The following is a 23,659-nucleotide window of genomic DNA, read 5'->3' on the forward strand; positions in this document are numbered from 1 at the left end:
AGCCTGTGAGCCACATTTAACTTTTCAACCACGAATGAAAACTTCGAGTCTCCTCCTAGCATTATTCTAGTCAAGCTACCACAAGGTGTGACTAGACAGATGAAAAGCAAAGAAAGCTGGAGAGCTGTTCCATCCACGTACCTGGAAAACTGTCTAAGTATCCTTGCTTTTATTTCATCTTTAATCAATAGTTGAACATATTTGCCCTGATGACAGTATACGGTAATCTAAACTGGAGAGGTTAAGGAAGGGGCAGCTGGAACTTACTGGGCCTTAAATTCATACCTCTCCATCCCTGGAGATAAGAGTTATCATTACTCTTCTATAGAACTGCCTAACAAGGGATAGGTTGTAGCTCAGTGGCAAAGGGCTTGCCTGGCAAGTGCAATGTCCTGGGTTCAATCCCCAATACCAAAAATAAAATAAAATAAATGTCTAACAGTGACATTTTAAAGGATATACTTTTGATAATGTAACACCAAACACAGAATGCCATGTTAAAAACCCACAATATCATATATGAGCTTTAAAAGTATGTATGAAATGTTATTGATATTTAAATACCAAGTAACAGCTACAAAATATATACTTTGCTATCCCTTTCCAAAAATCATTCTCTTCTGAGCCACTACTTCAACTTCTGCACCAAAAGGACTTAAGATCTCAAGGAAAACAGACTTAGAACCAGACAATTGTAATGTACTGCCAGATATGGTCTGATCCTTTTTCTAGTGACAGTGGGAAAAAAGAGGAGAGTAGTCCCCTCTCCTAAGGAAAACCAGGGAGGCTTCAAGGACAGGCAACACTGTAGTCTGGAAGGCTGAGAGAAAGAGTACTCTTTCTATACACAATCTCATATACTTCACAGTACCTTCTACCAGAGCTCCTGCTGGATTCCGATTTTCCACTTCTTAAAACCAATCAACTCAAAAGGCTATCACAAAAAGCAGATTTCAATGAAAAGATTTAGTAAGACTTGGCATGAAGGAGCCACACAGGGAAAAGCCATACCTTCAAAAAATTTTAAATGTCCTTGAATATAATGCCTGAAATAAAAGTTATGTAACCTTGAGAATTTTGGTGTCTAAAGACAAACAAATACACCTTTAAAAATTTTTTTTATATATTCATTGTAAAAATGTTGTACAGAGGGGTTACAGTTACATGAGTAGGGTAATGGGAACATTTCGTAGCCAGTATTGTTATTTCCTCCTTTGTTTTCCCCCTACCATCACTTTCCTCCCCACTTCCCCAACTCCTCCCACCGCCCCCCACCCTGACATTGTAAAGTTCATTTTCAACAATAGTATACTGTACATCTCGTCATCACAATAGGTCAGCCTGCATCTCCACTTTTTTTAAATTTTAAGAACTCACAATGATGATTATGAGCTATTAAATATTGAAAGATAAAATATCATGGCTACAAACAGAAATATATCTGGCCTAGTCTACGGCCATGCCACCCTGAAAGCACCCGATCTCGTCTGATCTCGGAAGCTAAGCAGGGTTGGGCCTGGTTAGTACTTGGATGGGAGAAATACATCTGGCCTATACACGTAATTTAGGAAACAAGACCATATCCTCTAAAAAATTTTAAAACACTGAAGAATTTTCTTAACCTAACCATTTGAGAATTAAAAATGTATAAATTTTGTGGTCTACACAAAATCTTCTTAAATTGCCCTTAAACCCCCCCCCACACACACACACATTTTTGAATAGATTCTCTTTGAATAAAATAGTCTTTTACTACTGGCTCAAATAATATTTTTACTAACTCATCTTCTAAAAGAAGTACCTTTGTAGCAAGGTAAAATCCAAATACTCCATTAAAATTTATTAAACAAGCAACTCCTTCTTAACTCTTATAAAATAATTTTTATTTTCCTAACAAAAATCATCCTTTTCTATTTGTACAAGGTAAGATGGCAAGATGCACTGACAGAAAGGAAACAGGTAATTAACAAATTTTGCCAGCACCATTTACTGAAGAGGCTGTCTTTCTTCCATTCTATTTTTTTAGCTACCTTATCGAAGATTAGATGGCTATAGATCTGTGGGTTCATTTCTGGGTTTTCAATTCTATTCCATTGGTCCTGAGGTCTCTTCTTGTGCCAGTATCAAGCTGTTTTGATTACTATGGCTTTTTAGTAGAGTTTGAAATTTAGTATTGATATTCCTCCAGCACTGTTCTTTCTGTTAAGGATTGTTTTTGCTATTCAGGGTCTTTTATTGCTCCATATGAATTTTTGGATTGCCTCTTCTATTTCCTTGAAGAATGAGGTTGGAATATTGATAAGTATCGCATTGAATTTGTAGATAGCCATGGGAAGTATTGCCATTTTCACAATGTTGATCCTTCCAATCCAGGAGCATGGGAGGTTTTTCCACTTTCTAAGTTCTGTTTTGACTTCCTTTTTCAGGTTTTTAAAGTTTTCATCATAGAGAACCTTCACTTCTTTGGTTAAGTTAATTCCTAGGTATTTTATTTTTTGTGGGGTTATGAATGGAGTTGCTTTCCTGATTTCAGCCATGCTTTTCTCATTGTTGGATACAGAAAAGCCATTGATCTTTGATGGTTAATTTTATACCCTACTACTTTGTCAAAATTTTGAATCAGCTTGAGTAATTTGGAAGTGGAGATGGCAAAATTGGTCAATCACTTGTGAAAACTAAAGCTAGATCCTTATATATCACCCTGTAAATGGATCAAAGACCTCGGAGTCAACCTCTGAAAACATTATAGGACACAATAGGAGAAATCCTAGGTCTCCTTGGCACAGGCCAAAATTTTCTTAATAGAGATACAGAAACACAACAAATCAAAGAAAGGTTGGATAAATGGGATTGCATGAAGCTGCAGAACTTCTGCATGGCAAAGGACATAGCTAGCAAGATCAATAGGAGGCCCACAGATTGGGAGAAGATCTTCACTAGCCAGCCAATGGACAAGGGTCTCATATCTAAAATATACCTGGAATCCTCAAAGAAACAACTGCCCAATAAATAAGTGGGCTAAAGACTTAACAGAGAAACTTCTCTGAAGAGGAAAGAAGGATGGCCAATAGATACATGAAGAAATACTCAACCTCCCTAGCCATAAAAGAAATGCAAATCAAAACATCATTGAGATACCACCTCACCCCAGTTAGAATAGCTATAATCAAGAACTCTAATAACAACAGATGCTGGAGGGGATGTGGACAAAAGGGAACCCTACTGCATTGTTGGTGGGAGTGTAAACTTGTTCAACCACTTTAGAAAGTAGTATGGAGGTTCCTCAAAAGACTCTACATAGAGCTTCCCTATGACCCAGCAATCCACTTTTGGGCATTTACCCGAATGATCACAAACAAAACCATACTAAAGCTACCAGTCAACTGTGTTTATTGCAGTATTATTTACCATAGCTAAGATATGGAACCAACCCAGATGCCCAGCAGTAGATGAATGGATCAAGAAAATGTGGTATATTACACAATGGAATTCTATGCCTCCATCAGAAAGAATGACATTGCCCCATTTGTTAGGAAATGGAAAGACTTGAAGTAAGCCAGGCCCAAAGAAACATAGGTCCCATGGTTTCCCTTATTTGCAATAACTAGTATATGTCTGAGACAAGCAGAAACGGTCAGATAAGTTGATGTTAGGCAAAATGAACCCCAAGATATGTATTCAAATGGCTTTTCTTTCTTGTGATTGTTTCTAACATATTTATAAGATGATTTCTTTGTTGCTTGGTATGTCCCTCCCCCACGGTACATCCCGTTCTCACTGTTTTTGATGTTGGTATAATCTGGGGAGGGGAAGGGAAAAACAAATTGTTTAAATAGGGATACAGGTGGACCCATTGTAACAATGAGATGTACAAGACATTATGTTGAAAAACGAACTTTACAACCTTGGCCGGGCTGGGGGGGGGGGGGGGGGGGGTTGCAGAGGTGGGAAGGGATGGTAAGGGGAAATAAAGGAGGAGGCAACAATGCTTGATAAGAAATGTACTCACTACCTTGCTCATGTCTATATGGTATTTTCACAATTAAAAAAAAAAAAGGAAACAGGAAGGTGATGAGATAGGAGAGAAAAAATATGAAAAGAGGATTTGAGGACAGCCAGAAAGAAGTGAAGTCATTTTAAACAATAGGCAGAGGAAAGGAAATGGTAACAAATCAGTTTCCTTTTTCACTTTCTTCTGCTCAAAATAAGCAGCTTCACAGCAGAGAAAGATAAAGAGGCTTTGAAACCAGGGATCGAGGATTCAAATTACAATATACTGCTGCCTAGCTCCAAAATCAGTAATGTCAGGCTTCCTGTGGAGTGTCAGTGAATTAATGTACAAGAAAAGAGTAGCTATACCAAGAGCTAGAAGTTAATTACAGTTGCTCCCATAATTAATGTAACTGTACTCCTATCAACGGTAAAGATGTTTCTCAAAAGCAAGGCAAGTAGGCTTTCAAATTTTCCAAACACTAGAACCGCAACCTAAATGCCTTTGCTCTTTAAGACTTCTGAAAGACTAGGAAATAGGTCACAAACAAATACATTGATGATGATAATTAAGGTTGTTGGATTTGTTAAATAATTTAATATATAAATTCAGTTAGACTAAATAATTTAATATATAAATTCAATTAGATTAGAAGTCATCAGTGGCATTGTGATGTATTTTCCCGAATGTGAAGGAAAAGGAGGATGTGGATAGCATCCACAGAACTACACAAATCTCCAAATGTCTGTGTACCAAGGGGGAGAACCAGGACTGTTCTTGTGCCTCAAAGCACCTCTGTGATAGGATCATTACTCAGCCACAGCAGGGGCTCACAATGGCTAACAATCTAGGAAAGAGGTTACAGTGTTACAGGGTAGAGTCTCCAACTCCCAGATTTCACCAGTTCTACTCCAAAAATCTGCTCCTCCTCTCCTGTCCCAGGATGGGGTGATAGTTTTTAGCTCATATTAAATCCTCCCAACCTATGTTTTTCCTTTAACAACTTCAATATCTAAAACTAAAACTACCAGTGTCAAGGTCCTGGAGAAAAAAAAAAAACTTGATCCTGGGTAGAGATAAAATTTACTTCAAAGATATACAAAGCTGGGTACAGGTAGTTTATGACTATAATTTTAGGTACTCGGGAAGCTGAGATCTGAGGATCACAGTTTGAAGGCAGCCCAGGCAGGTAAATCCAAAAGAGTCTGATCTCCAAGTAATCACAGAAAGCTGGAAGGTAGAGCTGTGGCACTAATGGTAGAGCACTAGCCTTGAGTAAAAGCTCATGAACAGCACCCAGGCCCAGAGTTAAAGCCCCAGGACTGACCGGGGAAAAAAAAAAAAGGTACACAAAGCTCTAGAGTAGCCCAGAATTATAGAAGAGAATAAAGGTGAATAGAGGTGAAAGACAAAACTTACAGGAGAATATAGAAACACAGCAAAGAACTTACACTGTAAGTCCAACACAAAATCTCTCATGCAGAGTCTCAGATGGGAGAAAAAGGCCAGTCACACACTATTATCTTTTGCTAGTTATCTACAGTATCATTATCGCATTTGAATGACAAACTCTAAGACCCAATTTAATGTGACAGACTTGAGTCCTCTAAGAATTTTAGAGTGAAAGAGCCCTTTTGTTGTCTTACTATTTACAACTCAAGGAACTGAGAACCAAGGAGACTCTGTAGGTTGTTAAAAGGGAACCAATCAATAGTAGGAATAAGAATTCTCCCACACAATTCCAGGACTCTGAACCACCACAACAACCAACTTTCCAGTACAGTTTTAAGAAAGCATTCATTTGCAGAGTTACAATCAAGATGCGGTGTGTTAGAAGAGTAATTTATACTTTGTAAGGACATTTCAATTACTATTCCTTCATTACTCAATAATGTAGAATGATAGTACTGAATGTTATAGAATGTAGTACTGAAACTTCTACCTGAAATCCATTCACAGTTGACATCCTAGCTACAGACTGTGCAAACAGGTTTCCTTTCATTCAAAAGAATAAATAAATGCAACTCATATTTATTCTTTCAGTCTCAGAAGTGATCACAACCTAACTGCTATCTTCTATGTAGTATATTGCAGGATAAAGTTTTAAAAGAAAATGTGCAAATCCCAAACATTCCATACAAAAAAAATGTGAAAACCAACTCAACTTTCTTATCATGTCCCAGTTAACATCAAAATTAGATTTTCTATTTAGGTCAATGATCTCACAAAAGAAAGAATATGCTACAATTAAATAAGCAATTACTCTAGTTGCCAAATTCAAGAGAAAATTAAACCTTTATTTCTAATCTACCAAAAAGCTGTCAAACTATTCTAACCTGCCAGACTTCCCCTCTGTCTTATCTCTCCCCTGTAACTTGGTTGTGAAATAAGCTATTTCTCCAGGCAATAAAAATTGGGTTTTAATTTTTTTAGCATTTTTAGTACATTTCAGCTTCCTACCGAAGTTTTAGATGTTACATCTCCAGAAAGAAACTCAGATATGAAGAAGCAAAGAATTATTATAAGTATGCAAGGGGTTATAATTCCATAAGTCAGGTTCTAAGTACAGTGCATCTTGATCAGTGTAACGCCTTCCATTGTTTCTCCCCATCTTCTCCCCTTAATATTTTTAAAAAACATACATTATTTAGCCAATATATTTACCCTCCATTTGGGAAGTGCAAAGTAGCAGCTGTCAGTTTTCTCTAAGTTGATGGTCTCCTCTAGTCTCACTATACATTACTAACAGAAAATGGTAAATTCTTCTAAAGAAGAATTTAGGCACATATGGTATAATTTTTAATAAAAGGAAAATCTAATATGAAAAAAATATTTCTTAAAAGTATAACTGGGTCCTTAAAAATCCATAAAGAAAACATGCTAATATAGGAGCTTCAAACCACAATTAACTAGCTGGATACAGTGGCTCCCATTTATAATCCCAGGTACATGAGCAGAGATTGGGCAATCAAGGACAGTTTAGGCATACAAGTTTGACTCCATCTCAATCCATGACTGAGCATGGTAGCATCTCATCATAAGCAATAGGGGAAGTACAATGGCTAGGCCTACTGGTGTGAGTTTGTTATCCTCAGGGAATGGGAAAGCACAAATAGGAGGATCACTGCCTAGGCCAATCTGGAGTTAAGGCAATACCTTATCTTGAAAATAGCCAACACAAAAAGGTGCTAACAAAGTGGTTCAGCAACCAGAGTGCCTGCTTAATAAGCATGACCCCTTAAGTTCAAACCCTAATACTGTCAAATATTCTCTCTCTCACACACACACACAAACACACACAAATGAATTGCTATTCAAGTAAATAGCATAAAGTTTAGATAAGAAATAATACAAATTCTTTCTAAGACTGATGCTTTATCACATAACAAGCATTAATACAGTTGAGAAAATAGAATTTCTGAGAAACTTTCATAACCCAATATATCAAATGCCTGAAATGATCAACATAAAAGCCATTAAAAAAATCAATTTGACATTAACTAATTTACATTAACAGTTTCCTTCTACATTAGTCTAGACAATGATGTTTTTAAGATAGTTAACAATACTGTAGACTTATCCTCATGCAACCTGCCAAAACACTATAAGGATTCCTAAGAGTTAACATGGAAGCTCCCTTTTACAGAAGGTAAGTCAGTATTCAAGCAAGGAAAGATGGGGCTACTTGATTCATCATGTAGTAGAACTTCTAACACTAGGGCTGGGCTGTGTGAAGCCTCTGGTACTCACACTATAAAAAATTTCCTGAAAGTGGTGCTATGGCTCAAGTGGTAGAGAGCTAGCCTCGAGCTGAAGAGCTGAGGGACAGCACCAGGCCCAGAGTTCAAGCCCCAATACTGAAAAAAAAAAAATCCTTTCCTCCATCAAATCCAAGAAAACATTATAACAGTGCTCAATTGAGAACTACACTATATTATGCACATAACCTACTAAGCACTATGTACCATCACACCCAACTCACCTCCTGACTAAAGAAATCAAAAGTTAATGAAATGCCTGTGTTCAGATAAATTGCATCCATTAATGATAAAGGTGATTTTAAATTATAAGAAAATGTGTCTGAGCATAAAAGAAAATGTAAGTGATGAACTCATTAGAGAAGTATAATTAAATTTAACACAATTCAAAAACATATAAAATAATTCTGCAACTATAATAAAGCAGTAAAATCTACAAGTTTATATATTTATTCATATTCTGAAAGTTGTAATGGTTGAAAAATATTAATTAACTAACTACTATTAAGAAAAACATAAACAGCCACGCATGGTCACTCATGATACCCAAATTCTTGGCTACTTAGGAGGCTGACACACATGGTCGCTTATGATACCCAAATTCTTGGCTAGTTAGGAAGCTTAGATCAGTAAAATCACAGTTTGTGATTTGCAAGCCCCCTATCTCAAAAGAAAAAAGTGGGCGTAATGACATACATCTGTCATCATAGAATAGTAGGGAACATAAATAGGAAGATTATGCCCATGTTTGCTTAGGGAAAAAAATTAGATCCTATCTCAAAAATAATTAAATGTTGAATGGCCACTCCTTTGTACAGCTACTTAAAGATTATAAAAATATTTTCAAAACTAATCAAAACATCTAGGCTCATGTCTATAAATCCTAGACAGAAGGCTGAGATCTGGAGGATCACAATTTGAAGCAGTCCAGGCAGAAAAGCAGAGAATCCAGGACCTCCAATAAGTAAAAAGCTGAGTTGGAGGTGTTGTTCAACTAGTAGAGAGCCAGTCATGAACAAGAAAGCTTAGTGATGTGACCAAGTTATAAAATCAAAGAAATACAGTCAAGACAGGAAGTACTGGTTTTTCTAACAGAGTCTTTTTAAGTAGGGTAGGGTGATACATGTCTGCAATCTCAGCACTCAAGAGGTAAAGGCAAGAAGAAAGTCCATGACCAGCCTGGAGTATATATGAGAAGGGAAGAAAAGGGAAAGAAGGGAGTGGAGGGGAGGATAAAGTTTTAAATTTCCATAAGTAATATTTACTTGCACTCATCTGTTACAAAGTTATACAATTAGGATAAATTTTATGAAGACAAGATTATTTTAATATTTTTCTTGATTAAACAACTATATATTTATGTTGGAAGAAAGACAGATTTACTTTTGGTTCAGATCTTTCATATGGAAAGAAAATTTAATGACCTTACAAACCAAGACTAAGGTATGCATACATATACTTACATATAAATCTATACATATATGCATATATATATACATACACACACATACACATATATATTTAAAAGAATGTGAATTCTTTAGATACTATAATTCATCCCATACATTAAATTCTATATCTTGTTATCAAATTTACATGAAAGAAAATCTTTAAACTCGTTATAATCTGGTTATTATCCCCTTAAAAAAAAATCAAAACTTTGAGTAGGGAATTTTTCTACTCTGATACAGCACAAAAAAGAAGGAACGGGAAAGGGAAGAGAAAAAAGGGGAAGGAGGAAAAGGGAAGGGATGGGGAAGGGGAAAGGAAAGTGGCTTTGTATGGCTTCAAGTTAATTACAATAAATTTGAAGATGTTCAATACCAGTGTGTCTTATGAAGACACCTCTCACACTTGGTGAAGCATAAGTAGCGGTAAGCATGCAAACAGGCTGTGGCCTGTGGCCTTTAAGGCAGAGTTAAGAAGAGAGTCCAACTGGAATCAAACAGGAATCAGTTGCAGCATTATCCTCTTGTCTGGCTATACTCCATCTGCCCTTCTGGGCAGGGCACTGCTTCTCCACAGCTAACTTCTTACCATTTAGGGCACCAGCACAGAAGATGTTTTCTCTGCATAACTGAAGAGGTTTTCATAAAGAGACTATTTACTACATTTGGGCAGGTGAGGAAAACCAACAAGAGCCAAATTAATTCTCTAGGACTGATATCAATAGGGAGCCTTTCCACCCTAAGCCTGAAGAGGCAAAGGAAAGGAACAGTTACTGGAACCAGAAGATAACAGAAGAACAGACAAGGTCACCAGACAAAGGCTGTGGCCTAGAGGGAGGAGAAACAGCCAAACCACAACAAGGATGAGACAAGATGGCAAGGAATAAACACTCCTACTTCACTCTATTGGCACAGCTGCCACCTACCACTGGCTAAATACACCTGTGTGCCGGATGGCAAGAATCCCGCTAATATAGCCATATAAGCCAGTCTAGGTAGGAACATATCAAGGTGACAAGGGCCAAGCAGAAGTTACCCACTTCTGTTTAGGACCCTAAGATAAATGTAAAGAAAACTGAAAATAATATATAAGAATTTCAGGTAGTGCAGATGGCTGGTATTATTGTATGTAAATGCTATCAATGAAAGAAAAGTAACATAGTAGAATGGAGTAGAACACAATTAAGATCACATTAATTAGTCCCAAATTGATACATGGGTACAGGACAACTATACATGCCGGAGGGAATAATCCCAGGGTTAATGAAAACACTTTATATAGTCAGATTGAAAGGAGAGTTGTTGTTGCTGAAGAACAGTTAGAACAAGCTAGATGTCCAGATATCAAGGAGAAAGTATGGGTAGACATTGAGAAACTGATCTCCTAATATGTTCCAACTACCTCAAAGGATGGATCCATTAAATCTTTTCCATTTTAATCTTGGAAACTGATCTTCAAGAGAATAACTTGTTGAAAAAGAACCAACAACCAGTTACTGCTACCAGGGCTACATTATTTCAATGACAGGAACTGTGCAAATGAAGTACTGGCAGTAGAAATAGAAAAAAGTCCCTTGATAGGCTCTATTCACCATTAATAAAGAGATCAAACTTAACCCCTTTATAGTTTGGTTTCCTCACCTGCATGTACAGATTCCAAAATTAATCCTGCTGTCCTCAAAGCACTCTGGTTATACCACTAGCATCAGCTTTCACATTCTCACGCAAACCAGTGGATGAGCATTCCAATCAACCTCATCCTCACTGAACTTCTGCTGTAGACTCGTCCATTTGAATCCAATGAATCTACTCAAATCCAAAGTCATCAATAAGAACTACTCAGTTAATCCAGTCTGGACATGACTTTCCATTTCCTACAGAAATTACATCTCTGCAAGCCACCTGTCAAACTCTTAAGCTCAAGTTGACTACTACTGATCTTTTAAATGTAGCCAGGCACTGGTGGCTCACACCTGTAATCCTAGTTAGTCAGGAGGCTGAGATCTGAGGATCGTGGTTCAAAGCCAGCCAGGGCAGGAAAGTCCATGAGACTCTTATCTCCAATAAACCACCAGAAAACTGGAAGTGGCACTGTGGCTCAAGTGGTAGAGCAGTCACCTTGAGCTGAAGAGCTGAGGGACAGCACCCAAACCAAGTTCAAGCCTCGTGACCGACAAAAAAAAAAAAAAATGGACTTGACTTCTTATAGTAGTTTCAAGTTCACAATAAAATGAAACCGAAGTACAGTTTCCATATACCACTGCCTTACCACTACCAATATCCTGAAACAGGGGTAAGATGGTTATAATTAGAAGCTTACATTGATGCATCATTATTGATGCCGTGTCCATCCAGAGTTTACATAGGGGCCAAAGGTGATGTTATCCATCACTGGAGTAATGTACAGAATAATATTACTGTCCCAAGAATATATCTTCTATGCTCTGCTCATTCATTTCCTACCTATTTCCAAGCTACTGGCAAGCAGTGATCCTTTCATTGTCTCCTCAGTTCACCTTTTCTAGAACACCACAGACTTGAAATGCTATACTACATAGTCTTTTCACATTAGTTTCTTTTAACATGCATTTAGGATCCCTCAATGCCTTTTCATGGTTCGATAGCTCATTTCTTTTAGTGCTGAATAATACTCCATCATTAGCTGTACCACAGTTCTTTCATCCATTTACTTACAGAAGGACATTGTTATTGTTTCTAAAGTTGAGTAATTATGAATTAAGGTATCATAAACAAGTGCAGGTTTTTATAGACATGTTTTCACTTCATTTAGGTAAATATTAAAAGGTATAGCCAACTAGCCTACATAAGATTACGTTTAGTTTTGTTAAGAAAATAACAAACTTTCTTTTTCTGCCTTCTGATCTGAGCTTCACACTAGATCTATTTAATAGAAAAATAAAAATAGGACTAAAACAAACAAAAAACTGTGATCTTATTTCTTTATTCATTTATAAGCCAAACAAATATACTTCCTGGACGTTGAGTAAGGTCAAGGACAAAACTTTATGATGTTATTCCTCAAATATTAACTTTTATAAAGAAGCCCAATAAATGTCAACAGAGTGGTACATTGATAATGTAGTTGCTCACTGCACTTCCAACCATTACCTTTAATTGTTTCCTCCACAACCTCCACCACCCGATCTATCTGTTGAACCTAGAAAAGAAGACAAATGATTAGACAAGCAGTTTAAATGGAGAGCAAGAAATTGTTTATGTTTCTAGTTCAGTCAATGTTATATATTTTTCTAATTACACCAATTCAAATTTTATTTACTGGAAATATAAAAATGGATATCAATATTCTATGTAAAAATTACATATGCAATTACTACCTTCCTTTCTACCAATAACAAATAAAGAAATAATATTGCATTTAAATAAATTGACATGGTTTGAGTTAGGATAAACTAACCACATCAACTCAACACTACTCAAAATGTAAGTTTAATTAAAATATATTTCTTCCTACAAGGTATCAAGAAAAAAGGTTTAAAAAATAACGAACCTACACAAAAGAAAATGCTAGGAGATCTTTCCCAAGTGCCATGTTTCATTAATTTTTTTAAACTCTTTCAATGAATTTCTACTATCTGTTAAGGACTCTACTGAATCTCTGGACTATAAGGTCAAAAGATAAAGCTTTTGTTCTATATAAAGTGATACAGGAAGATTGCCCAGGGTGCCACTGGAAGCCAGATGGAAGGTAATAAGTCACACTTGAGGAACCAACAGTGATGGTAAGTGAGGAGAGGAGAAGTCACTAAGGACAATGAATGAGCAGGGCTAAGAGTTTAAAGAAATACAAGAGAAGCCAAGGAAAATCAGCATTCAAGAAACTGAAGGAAGAAAGTCAGATAAAAGAGGACACAGTAGATCCCCTAAAAATCCTTACAGTATCATTGTTTTATTACAGAGGAAATCTACGGACCCTAGAAAAATGAAATCAAAACAAATATAAAATGGAAATAATGCAACTTGCATCTGCCTCCATCCCATATTGAAATGCTGCCAATCAAATTGCTCATTATGATAAGTAGCCAACAAGATGTTTCCTGGCATTAAATATTTGTATAATAGGGGCTGGGAAGGTAGCTCAGTGGTAGAGCGATTGCCTTGCATGCCTGAGGCCCTGGGTTCGATTCCTCAGTATCACATAAGCAAAAAGAAAAAAGCCAGAAGTGGTGCTGTGGCTCAAGTGGTAGAGCGCTAGCCTTGAGCTGAAGAGCTGAGGGACAGTGCCAAGGCCCAGAGTTCAGGCCCCACGACTGGACCCCCCCCCCAAAAAAAAAAAATATATATATATATATATTTGTATAATAAATCTTTTCTGTAGCTTTTTAGTTTTTACAAGAAAGAGAAAAAAACTGAAAAGGCTGGTCTATGTACATATGCCATATATATAAATAGATCTACTGCCTGCATTTTACCAGTTACCTGGTACCTCATTGATTGAATTTCGCACAATGCAATCATCTATATACCTACTGAAGTAAGAATGGTATTATTATACCACAGTGCTATAATGAACCATATTGAGAGCTTTTTAAAAAAATAATAATTTACTTAAAAAGCAATAGCAAGTTCAAGTCCCAAGACCTGATGCATGAGCACGCGCATGCACACACGCGCGCACACACACACACACACACACACACAGCTTGATAAAAGTAAAAGAGTATTCCTATTAGTGAGAGAAAGTGGGAAATGTGAGTTTTTAGTTTAAGTTAGTGCAATTAACTGTTTTGTATTTTTTATACTTTCAATATGTTTTATATACTGAAAGGTAACAGAGAAAAAAGAGCTAGATAAGAGAAATAATCATCATCAATGAAACAGGTTCTTCAGAAAGAACACAGATAATGAAACAAGCCCAGAGACTATTAGGGAAGAGAAAAAGGGCATAAGAAATGTGGGAATAAGAAATGTAATAAGATTATTATGGTCAGATTTTATGCTTATATGAAAATGTCACAAAGAAACACATTTTGTACAGTTAACATCTGCCAATAAAAAAAAAGTGTTATGCTGGATGCTGATGGCTCACACCTATAGTCCTAGGTACTTGGCAACCTGAAAACAAGAGGATCGCAATTTGAGGCCAGCAGAGGCAGAAAAGTTCGTAAGTCCTCTAAAGCTAGGCACAGTGGCTCACATCTATCATTTCAGCTATATGAGAAGTTGAGGTTGAGGTTATTTATTTAAGTACAAATAAAGTTTATGATTACAAACAAGTAGCAATAAAGTTCATTGTAGCTTATCACTCACAGTAAATATATATTCAAAAACATATTAACAGTGAATCTTACATTAGGTGAGTTTATAACAAAACTGAACAAGGCATTATGTTGCAGAAAAAGTTTTCAGCAAGAAATACAAGAAATAGTCCACTAAAATATGGTATTCATACTTTACAAGTATATAGGAAATAAAAAGTAAAAGTCTTTTGATATTCAGCAAGTAAAAGTATGTATAAAGGATGCAATGGAAAGCAGAAATACAGAGATTTGAGAAAAGAATTCCTTTGGACTGACACATCCATGGCATTTTTTAAATTAAATATTCTTTTTAATTTTAATTTTAATGTCAACATGATGTTCAGAGGGGTTATAGCTACATAAGTAAGGTAGTGATTACATTTCTTGTCTAACTTGTTACCCCTTCCCTCATTTTTCTCCCTCTTTCCCTCCCTTCCAAGCCCTCCCAAGTTGTACAGATCATTTCCAACATATTGTCTTGTGCATATCACTGTTTCGTAGATTCCCCCTTTATCCTTTGTCTCACCATTATGTTGAAAGCTCCATTTATTCAATAACTGATTTAAAGAAAAAATTATGTACATTTCCCTTTCAGCAGAAAGAACAATGGAGGAAATAATAAGGACGAAAGACAGAAAAGAGAAACCAAAAAGAAACGCAGTGGCAGTGGAGGGTAGAAAGCAAAAAACAGGGCAGAGGAGGAGGCACAAAAACCTAATCCTGAACAACAGGATGAACTCCAAACTCACCTACAGTAGTGAAAAATATACTGAATTCATGCTAAGAAAAAAGGAAAGCTGTTCTTAATTAATACTGTAAATTGAAACCCTGAATACACAAGAGCCTATTCTCTGGCATATAATTCAAATAAAATAATATAAATAAAACAGTATCTTGTGTCCTTCGGGCACTTAGTTATAAATACACAGGAAAAAAGGCAGGCAGTTTGTTCTATTACTGTCACCATATGTTCTCCACAATGAGGGAAGGAGCTGGTGAATAAACAATTCATAAATAAAATTAATGAGTCATTCTACTGAAGAACTTTTCAAAGAAGTCCATAAAAACATTTGTTCCACTATTTGAAACTACTTTGAATTCATAACTAAATAGGCAGTGAAGAATCAAGCACATACAAAAGTACCTAAAGCAAATACAGTGCTAATGTAACATTTCCTCATTATTAGAAGCAAAGCTATCTGCAATATCCAGTGGTGATGGAAATGTTTTCAGTCTGTGCAGGCCAATATGGCGCACACTAGCCACATGTGGTTGTAATGTACCTGAAATATAGCTATAGTGATGGACATAGTGAAATTTTAACTAGTTTAAATTAGAATTTAAATAGTTATCTATGGCTAAGGAATCACATTGAGAAGGGCAGGTTCAGGGAATGGCTAATATAGCCACCCTGTTACAGAAGCTTTTTAGAGAAGCCCTAGGAAACATCTCAAGCAAATGTCTGTCGACTAATAACATTTTCTTGCCAGACACCATTCTCTGTTGATACGAGTCTTCTGCCAGAGGTCCATCCACCATCAGCATTACCTTGTAGTAGCTTTTTCTCCGAAGGTATCAGGAACTAGATAAGTTCATGGCTAGAAGAATATAATGACAGCTAACATTTCTGAGACAATGACTTTGTTTCTGGCTCTGTGCTAATAGATCTTTTATATTATCACATTTAATACCTACAAGGCTCCTATGTAAGAGAAACTGCAATTATTTCCAAGACAGAGAGAACCAAGATGCAAAGATATTCAGAGAGACTTCTGCCAAATTGTCTTAGGAAATCTTGCCAAGAAATGCCAAAAGACCTCCATAAAGACAATTCTAAGGACCACAGAATGCTATCCAACTGAACCTATACTTTCAGGAGACCCAGCTAATGACTCTCCTTCATAGGCTCTCCCACACAAATCAACACAGGCACAAACGTATTCACTGCACCGATGTTTACTAAAAACTCTGAACTGCACATTTTTCTAACAACTAGTATAGCAGTGAAAAATGCACAGTTGTTGCTTTCTGGACCTTATGCTCCAGTTGGAGGAGACAAAGACATGAGTAACTCCATTTACTATCATGACAGAAATCACAAGTCTGGAAGTAGAGAAAGGTAGAGAGGACAATTTTGATATACTGATGAAAGTAAACATCTGGACAGTAATCCAAAGATCTGAACCAAAAGCAGAGTCACGACATGAACCTCACAAGGGAAAGTAAGGACCAGGGCTGACACAGAAATGATATAGACGGACTATAAGATCAAGAGAGGGACAGCCCGTGAGGGACACAGGGGCAGATGGGGCAAAATAAACAGGAAGCAAAGATTATGTCAGACATTGTGATTCAAGCCATGCATTTTAGAGTTTATTCTATTTTAAAAAAAGAAAGCTTTTGGGAGAGTAAAGAGAGTGGTGTTATTGCTCAAGCTAATGGTATTGAAAACTTTCAGACACTACTATTTATCCACATCCCTCAATTACTTGGTGTGACTCTTATATTTATACGAATCTGCTGTGGTTTTAAAGTCTCTTGAATTCATCTCAAGACAGACACACAGAAACTTCCTCATTAACTACCTCAATTTTAGCAATACATAAAGAGCAATCAGTTTTTCTCATTTTAATTAAGAAAGAGCATATGAAAACTTTAAAACCACTTAAAATTATCATTTGGTCACTAGTCATTACCTTAGTTGTTATTAGGTTACTTTAAGATGGTTACAGTAATTAAAGAAATGAAATTTGAATTAATTTAAATGTGAATTTAAATAATCACTTGAGAACTGGTACCAAAATGAAAAAATATACATTGAACTTCAAAAGAAAAAAAAATGATATAAGGACCTAATTTCATTCTTTTGCATGTGGATATTTAGCTTTCCCAATACCATTTATTGGAAAGACTATCATCTTTTTGTTTTCTGTATGGCCTTGTTGAAAATTAGTTGGCTGTATATGCTTACGTCTAATTCTAGAGGCTCTTCCTTATGTTTCATTAATCTATGTATCTATTTTTATGTCCAGTGCCATATTTTTGGATTACTATGGCTTTAAAACATTGTTACTGGTCAGGCACTAGGGGTTCATGACTGTAATCCTAGCCACTCAGGAGGCTGAAATCTGAGGATCATGTTGTTCAAAGCCAGCCCAGGCAGGACAGTCTGTAAGACTATCTCCAATTAACTACCAGAAAAGCAGAAGTGGTGCTATGGCTCAAAGTGGAAAAGTGCTAGTCTTGAGCAACAAAGCTCAGGGAAAACACTCAGGCCCTGAGTTCAAGCCCTACAACTTACATACACACACACACACACACACACACACACACACACACACACATACACACACACATGTTACTGTGGCTTGGAATTCTATGCACTGTTACTGCAGCACTGTCATGAATGTTTGGTTTTGGTTTTTTTTTTTTTGGTGCCATACTAGGCTGTGAAATCAGGGCCTTGGGTTCCTACTTGGCTTTCTGGCTCAGGGTTGGTGCTCTACAACTTACAACAAGCTACATGAGAGAAACATCTTCAAAGTTCCTCCGAATGCTGCTTTACTTATGTATGTAGTTTTCAAAATTAAAGTATTCACATTTGAAATTGTCTTCATGAGTTCTGACTTTTCCAGATTGGAACATCCAGTCTGGAAGATGTTGAAAACCACTACAAATCACACTGATAACTGCCCCTGCCATGAGTGGATACCTGTGGTCACCACATTTCTATCCCACTCTTCCAAAAAGGGTCCACTTGCCTGCAGGGCTCACAGCTGGCTCTGCAGGAAGCTCTGTCATTGACAAAATTCTAATATCAAACTAAATATTCTGCTTCAAATTGCATGTTTCAAAGTGCTACAACCTGAGTATTAATTTGTGGTTTATTGGGATTCCTAGAAATATAGTATAGCACTAAAGATAAGTCAGACAAATAAGCCCTAAGCTCAAAGGTCATACTTGTTACTAATACAGGAAATCTACATAAGCATGCTTCACTATAATAAATGCTATTCCTACTAATACTGGATACTGCCATCATTGAGAAAAAAGATCTTAAGAAGAACACAACTCCTGCCAAACAGACAGAAAGTGGATTTCCATTTAAGCTTTACACACAAATTGCCAAGTAGTCAATTTCACCATGGTCTAAGGACCTATCCCAACAGAGTCTCCAGGAAGTGAAGTTCTAGACTTAAACTAGATGCCTCTTCCCAGCCAGAATGTAAGGTGTATAATGATTTTATACACACCTGCATTCCCAGCATGTTGAAAAGTGTGCTCACAGTAAGAACTGGATAAATGGAAGAACTGGTTATGTGGCAGGATTTGGAGGGCCAGGACTTGAGGCCAAGTCTTCTGACTCCTGAAATCCATTAATCTTTTCTTTTTTTTTTTTTTGGTCCAACCTTTACTAGGAAATATCCTATATATTCAGATTGACTAATGTGAAACAAACTTTCTGTCAACAAATAAGCCTAAGAGAAGGAGGGGACACTAAAAGAGTTGTAGTTACAAAATCAGAGAACTGCCCACAGCTAGACACAGAAGGACCGATGTAAAGCAAACAGCAGCAAGAAAAATGGCATGACATGAAAAAGACTACGATGGATGGCTAATCGTAATAATTAGCCAAAAGAGGTCAACTGTAAGGAAAACTTTCTAGATCTTGAAAACATTTCTATAAAACATTGGTATAAAAAAATCAAGACTGTGCTAAATATAAAATACACGTTTACTTTCATGAGAAGAAAAACAGTTTGGTTAAGAAAAGAGATATTCATTGAAGGTATCTGTATTTGTAATTCTATTCTTTCTCCTTCTCAAAGAAATGAGGAAATACAGAAATGTGGCAGGTTTGAACCCATGTTTGTACTCCAGGACAGGCTGATGAAATCTCTCCTCCCCTTCCCACAAGCGCCCAGTCCCCCTCCCCACCAGGGCTTATCACACAGACAGTATCAATGACAACTAGATCACATCAAGGGACAAGGACTGATGGTACAAAGAGACTGGGGAGACAAACCACCACTAACCTAGTAGTCTCACTTTGTTGTTACTCTGATTATTAAAGTAAACTGAATACCCCACACTATGGGCTCAATGTGCTCCCAAAACTCATGTGCTGAAATCTCGATCCCCAAATTCATGAAAATAGTACGTATGGTGGTGCAGGTCTTTGAAGATAATCAGATTAGATGAAGTCAAGGAGGTAAAGTTCCCATGATGGGAACCATGGATTTTTAAGAGGAAAAAGAGAGATCTTAGCTGGAACATGTGCTCTGTCTTAACACATGAAACCCTCACCAAGTTATGATATATCTCAGGAGGCCCCCTGCTCTGCCAAGCAGATGCTAGGGCCATGACAAGGACTCCTGAGCCTCCACCTCTGTGAGTTGAACACTATATCTAGCTACAAATAGAAAATGGACTAATTAATCAGCCTCTTGTCTGTGTTTGTTTGTTTTCTATGTATCCAAGGCTTGCTTTGGACTTTCAATCCTCTGCCTCAGGCTCCTGTGTACTAGGATTATAGAAATACATCACCACACCCAGCTTATTAATATCTTAAATGTTTATTTCATGGGCACTTCCAAACATAGGCAGGTATGGTATCTTTTAACTAAGGGATTCAATAAATATCCTGCTCACCAACTGATCCCCCCTTAAACATCAGCTCTTTATTGCAATCATTTGGTTAACAGAATTGACACAGCCTCCCTATGTTGTGACTGGCAAGAGTCTAGAAAACAACAGTATAATCATGGCTGTTTTACTTTACATCTCTATTATCACCCTTCATTGCAGAATTGTTGTTAAGAAGTAACATTCTTCACTCAGTCCGCAGATAAAATTTACAATTCCAAACATCCTAGTAGAAGTATTTTCCCATGGTGCTGGAAGTAAACACCTATTTTTTTTTACCTTTAAGAACAAACTTTTCATATTATAAAATCCATTTGTTTCTTTACTTCAATTTACTATATTTGAGAAGGTTTCTGACTTGGTTCCAATTGTAACAATTCTAAAAAACAAAAGGTCTGTATAAATACCAATTGTAGATGATTCTGATTTCCTTACAAAAATTGTCTTTTGAAAATATTTACTTACGGGTAGATCATCTTTGTTTTGTGCCAGACTTTGAACTGAGAGTTTCACACTTTAAAAATTGGCTTGCTTGCCAGGCACCACCGGGTGGCTCATGGCTGTAATCCTAACTACTCAGGAGGTTGAGATCTGAGAATTGTAGTTTGAAGTCAGAAGGAGCCAAAAAGTCCCCGTGAGACTCTAGTCTACAATTAACCACTCAAAAACCAGAGGAGATATGTCTCCAAGTAGTAGAGTGCTAGCCTGGAGCAAAATAGCTCAGGAACAATATCCAGGCCCTGGTTCAAGCCCCATAACCTGAGGGGGGGAGGGGAGTGGGGAGAGAGAGAGAGAGAGAGAGAGAGAGAGAGAGAGGAGAGAGAGGGAGAGAGAGGGAAAGAAAGGGAGAGAGAGGGAGAGGGGGAAGGGGAGGGAGAGGGAGAGAGAGGGAGAGGGGGAAGGGGAGGGAGAGGGAGAGAGAGGGAGAGGGAGAGGGGGAAGGGGAGGGAGAGGGAGAGAGAGGGAGAGGGGGAAGGGGAGGGAGAGGGAGAGAGAGGGAGAGGGAGAGGAAGAGGAAGAGGGAGAGGGAGAGGAAGAGGGAGATTAGCTTACTTTCTCATGGCTGGTGCTCTACTGTTTGACAAATTTCTCCAGTCTAGCATTTTGCTTGTTAATTGGAAATAAAATTTCTAGAACTTTTCCAGCCCAGTTGCCTTTGAACTTTGAGCTTCAGACCTTAGCCTCATGAGTAGCTAGATTTATAGGTATGAGCCATATGCACTTAGAAAATGATGTTTGACAAAGAATAATAACTTTACAATAGTTTACACTGGTGAATATGTAATTAAATCACTACACTGAAATGTTAATGGCAATGTAATTCTAGGAAGTTTTTACATTATGCTACTTTATTTTTACTAATTTTAAGTTAAAATAAAAAGCCCACTGTGAAAATGAAGGTATTCTGTAAGCCAGGCCCAAAGAAACATAGATCCCATGGTTTCCCTTATTTGCAATAACTATTATATGTCTGAGTCAAGCAGAAAAGGTCAGAGAAGTTGATGTTAGGGAAATGAACCCTAAGATATGTATTTAAATGTTTTTTTTTCTTTCATGCAATGTTTCTAACACATTTATAAGATTATTTCTTTGTTGCTTTATATGTCCCTCCCCCACGGTATAACCCCTATTTTCACTGTATTTGATGTTGGTATAATTTGTGGAGGGGAAGGGAAAAAACAAATCGTTTAAATAGGGATACAGGTGGACCCATTGCAATAATGAGAAGTGCAAATCGTTATGTCGAAAATGAACTTTACAACTTTGGTGGGGAAGAGAGGAGGATTGGGGGGGGGGGACAGATGGAGGATGCGAAGGGATGGGAAGCGGAAACAAAGGAGGAGGCTGGAATGCTTGATAAGAAATGTACTCATTATCTTGCCCATGTAATTGTAATCCCTCTGTACAGTATTTTCACAATAAAAAAAAAAGAAAATGAAGGTATTCTGTATATTTCCTGAAAGGTAGAAAGTATTTACATGAATACTTAAGAAGTAAATTATAAACTATCTTCAACAGAACCTTAATACGTAACTTAAAATACTTAAAAAGCTCAGAGGGACAAAAATCTCACAATAATGGAAAATAAACATCCAAAATAATCTTAAGATCATAATATTAAAAGACTCAATGATTAAAAGTCTGAGTAAATTTTTAGAAGTTATAATAATTGTGTTGCTGTGATACAGAGAGGATTTTTCTTTTTATTCACTTATCAAGACAAGTGTTCTTGAGTAATATTTCTCTAATTATAAATAAGTCAGATAAAGTAAGTACAAGGAATGCTAATGGTATTAAGGGGGAATTGTGTGATGGAGCAAACAGTCTGTTCAACAGGAAAAAAAATGTTAGTTGATGCTACAGCTTTGTCTCAGCCCTGAAAATTGTCCTCCATATTTACATCCTCTTTGTTTTTTGTTTTTTCTTTTTCTTTTTGGCAGCACTGGGGATCAAACTGGAGTTTCAAACATGCTTAGCAAGCACTCCGCAGCTGAGCTACAACTCCAGGGCCTCAAAACAGTGTCTTAAGAATCTCCATTTTCCCTTAACATATTCCATGCTCTTCTCTGTACATACTGAATCTCAGAATTGTTACCATAATGTGTACATAAAAAAGAGACTGGTGAGACCACAGAAAACCTGCTATTCCAGTAACATTAATTCCTTGGGATGAAATCTAAGATTCACTCCAAGTACAGACCACATTCCATCTCACAAATAGTTCTAGCTAGTTTCCCATTTCCCTAGCACAGCAGGGTTGTGTTTAGAGAGGGGGTTAGTTTGACATGAAAAGATAACTCAGGAGTCTTCTATTCATTTCATTCCCTAAACCAGGAGAAATCAAAATGTAAACAGACAAATAGTGAAAACAGCTAATGTTACCAAACATTCTGGTTCTGTTTGTTTAAAGTGAGAATGTTTGTTCAGAGATTATTAAATTTGCTGGTGGGGTGAGGACTTCACAGGAAACAAGTTCATTACACTGAGAACATAATACAAGGACTTGTTGATGGTATACCAAGCAAGCAAAAAGAAATGCATTATAAAACCCAATTCAATTGCCCATCATTCATCTAACCTTTTAGATGAACATACAATATTTTAAAATATGTTTTAAAAGTTCATAACAGCTTGATTTAAAGATGAATGGTGAGCTTTCCAGGCACATGGCACAGAGAAGCAGTAACTCACTTGGTAAACAAGCGCTGACTGAATGCCAATTACTCCATGGCATTTTATGAATCAGGCTACAAACAGAATGACAGAGAGCAGGGACTGGGCTCCAGACTTCTCAGAGCCAACCTTCTAACAGGGAAAATCCCATGCCAGGAACAAAAGACAATGGGAAGATGCTTTCGGGCAGTTAGTCAATAAGTATCCAATGGATGTCTATGAAAATATGGGCACTTTGACAAGGACTGAAAAGCTATCCTCCTGAGGATAAACATTTAAATAATAATGTGGACTTTATTGAAGCAACAGTATAAGTAAATCAAAAATCACAACTCTAAATATGAAATGGTAACTGTGCTAAGT

General features: G+C 37.0%; 1 protein-coding gene across 2 annotated transcripts in view; it reads right to left on the reverse strand.

Moving 5' to 3' along the window:
• Cdkal1 (CDK5 regulatory subunit associated protein 1-like 1) overlaps nt 1–23,659 on the reverse strand; it is a 520,358-nt gene that overhangs the window by 367,763 nt on the left and 128,936 nt on the right. For both annotated transcript variants that reach the window (XM_013030462.1, XM_013030461.1), the window contains one exon: nt 12,327–12,375. In XM_013030462.1, the coding sequence (XP_012885916.1) occupies nt 12,327–12,375 (49 nt within the window). The remainder of the gene's footprint in view (nt 1–12,326; nt 12,376–23,659) is intronic.

The sequence above is a fragment of the Dipodomys ordii genome, unplaced genomic scaffold (genome assembly GCF_000151885.1).
Source record: "Dipodomys ordii isolate 6190 unplaced genomic scaffold, Dord_2.0 Scaffold130, whole genome shotgun sequence".
In the NCBI taxonomy this organism is placed as follows: Eukaryota; Metazoa; Chordata; class Mammalia; order Rodentia; family Heteromyidae; genus Dipodomys; species Dipodomys ordii.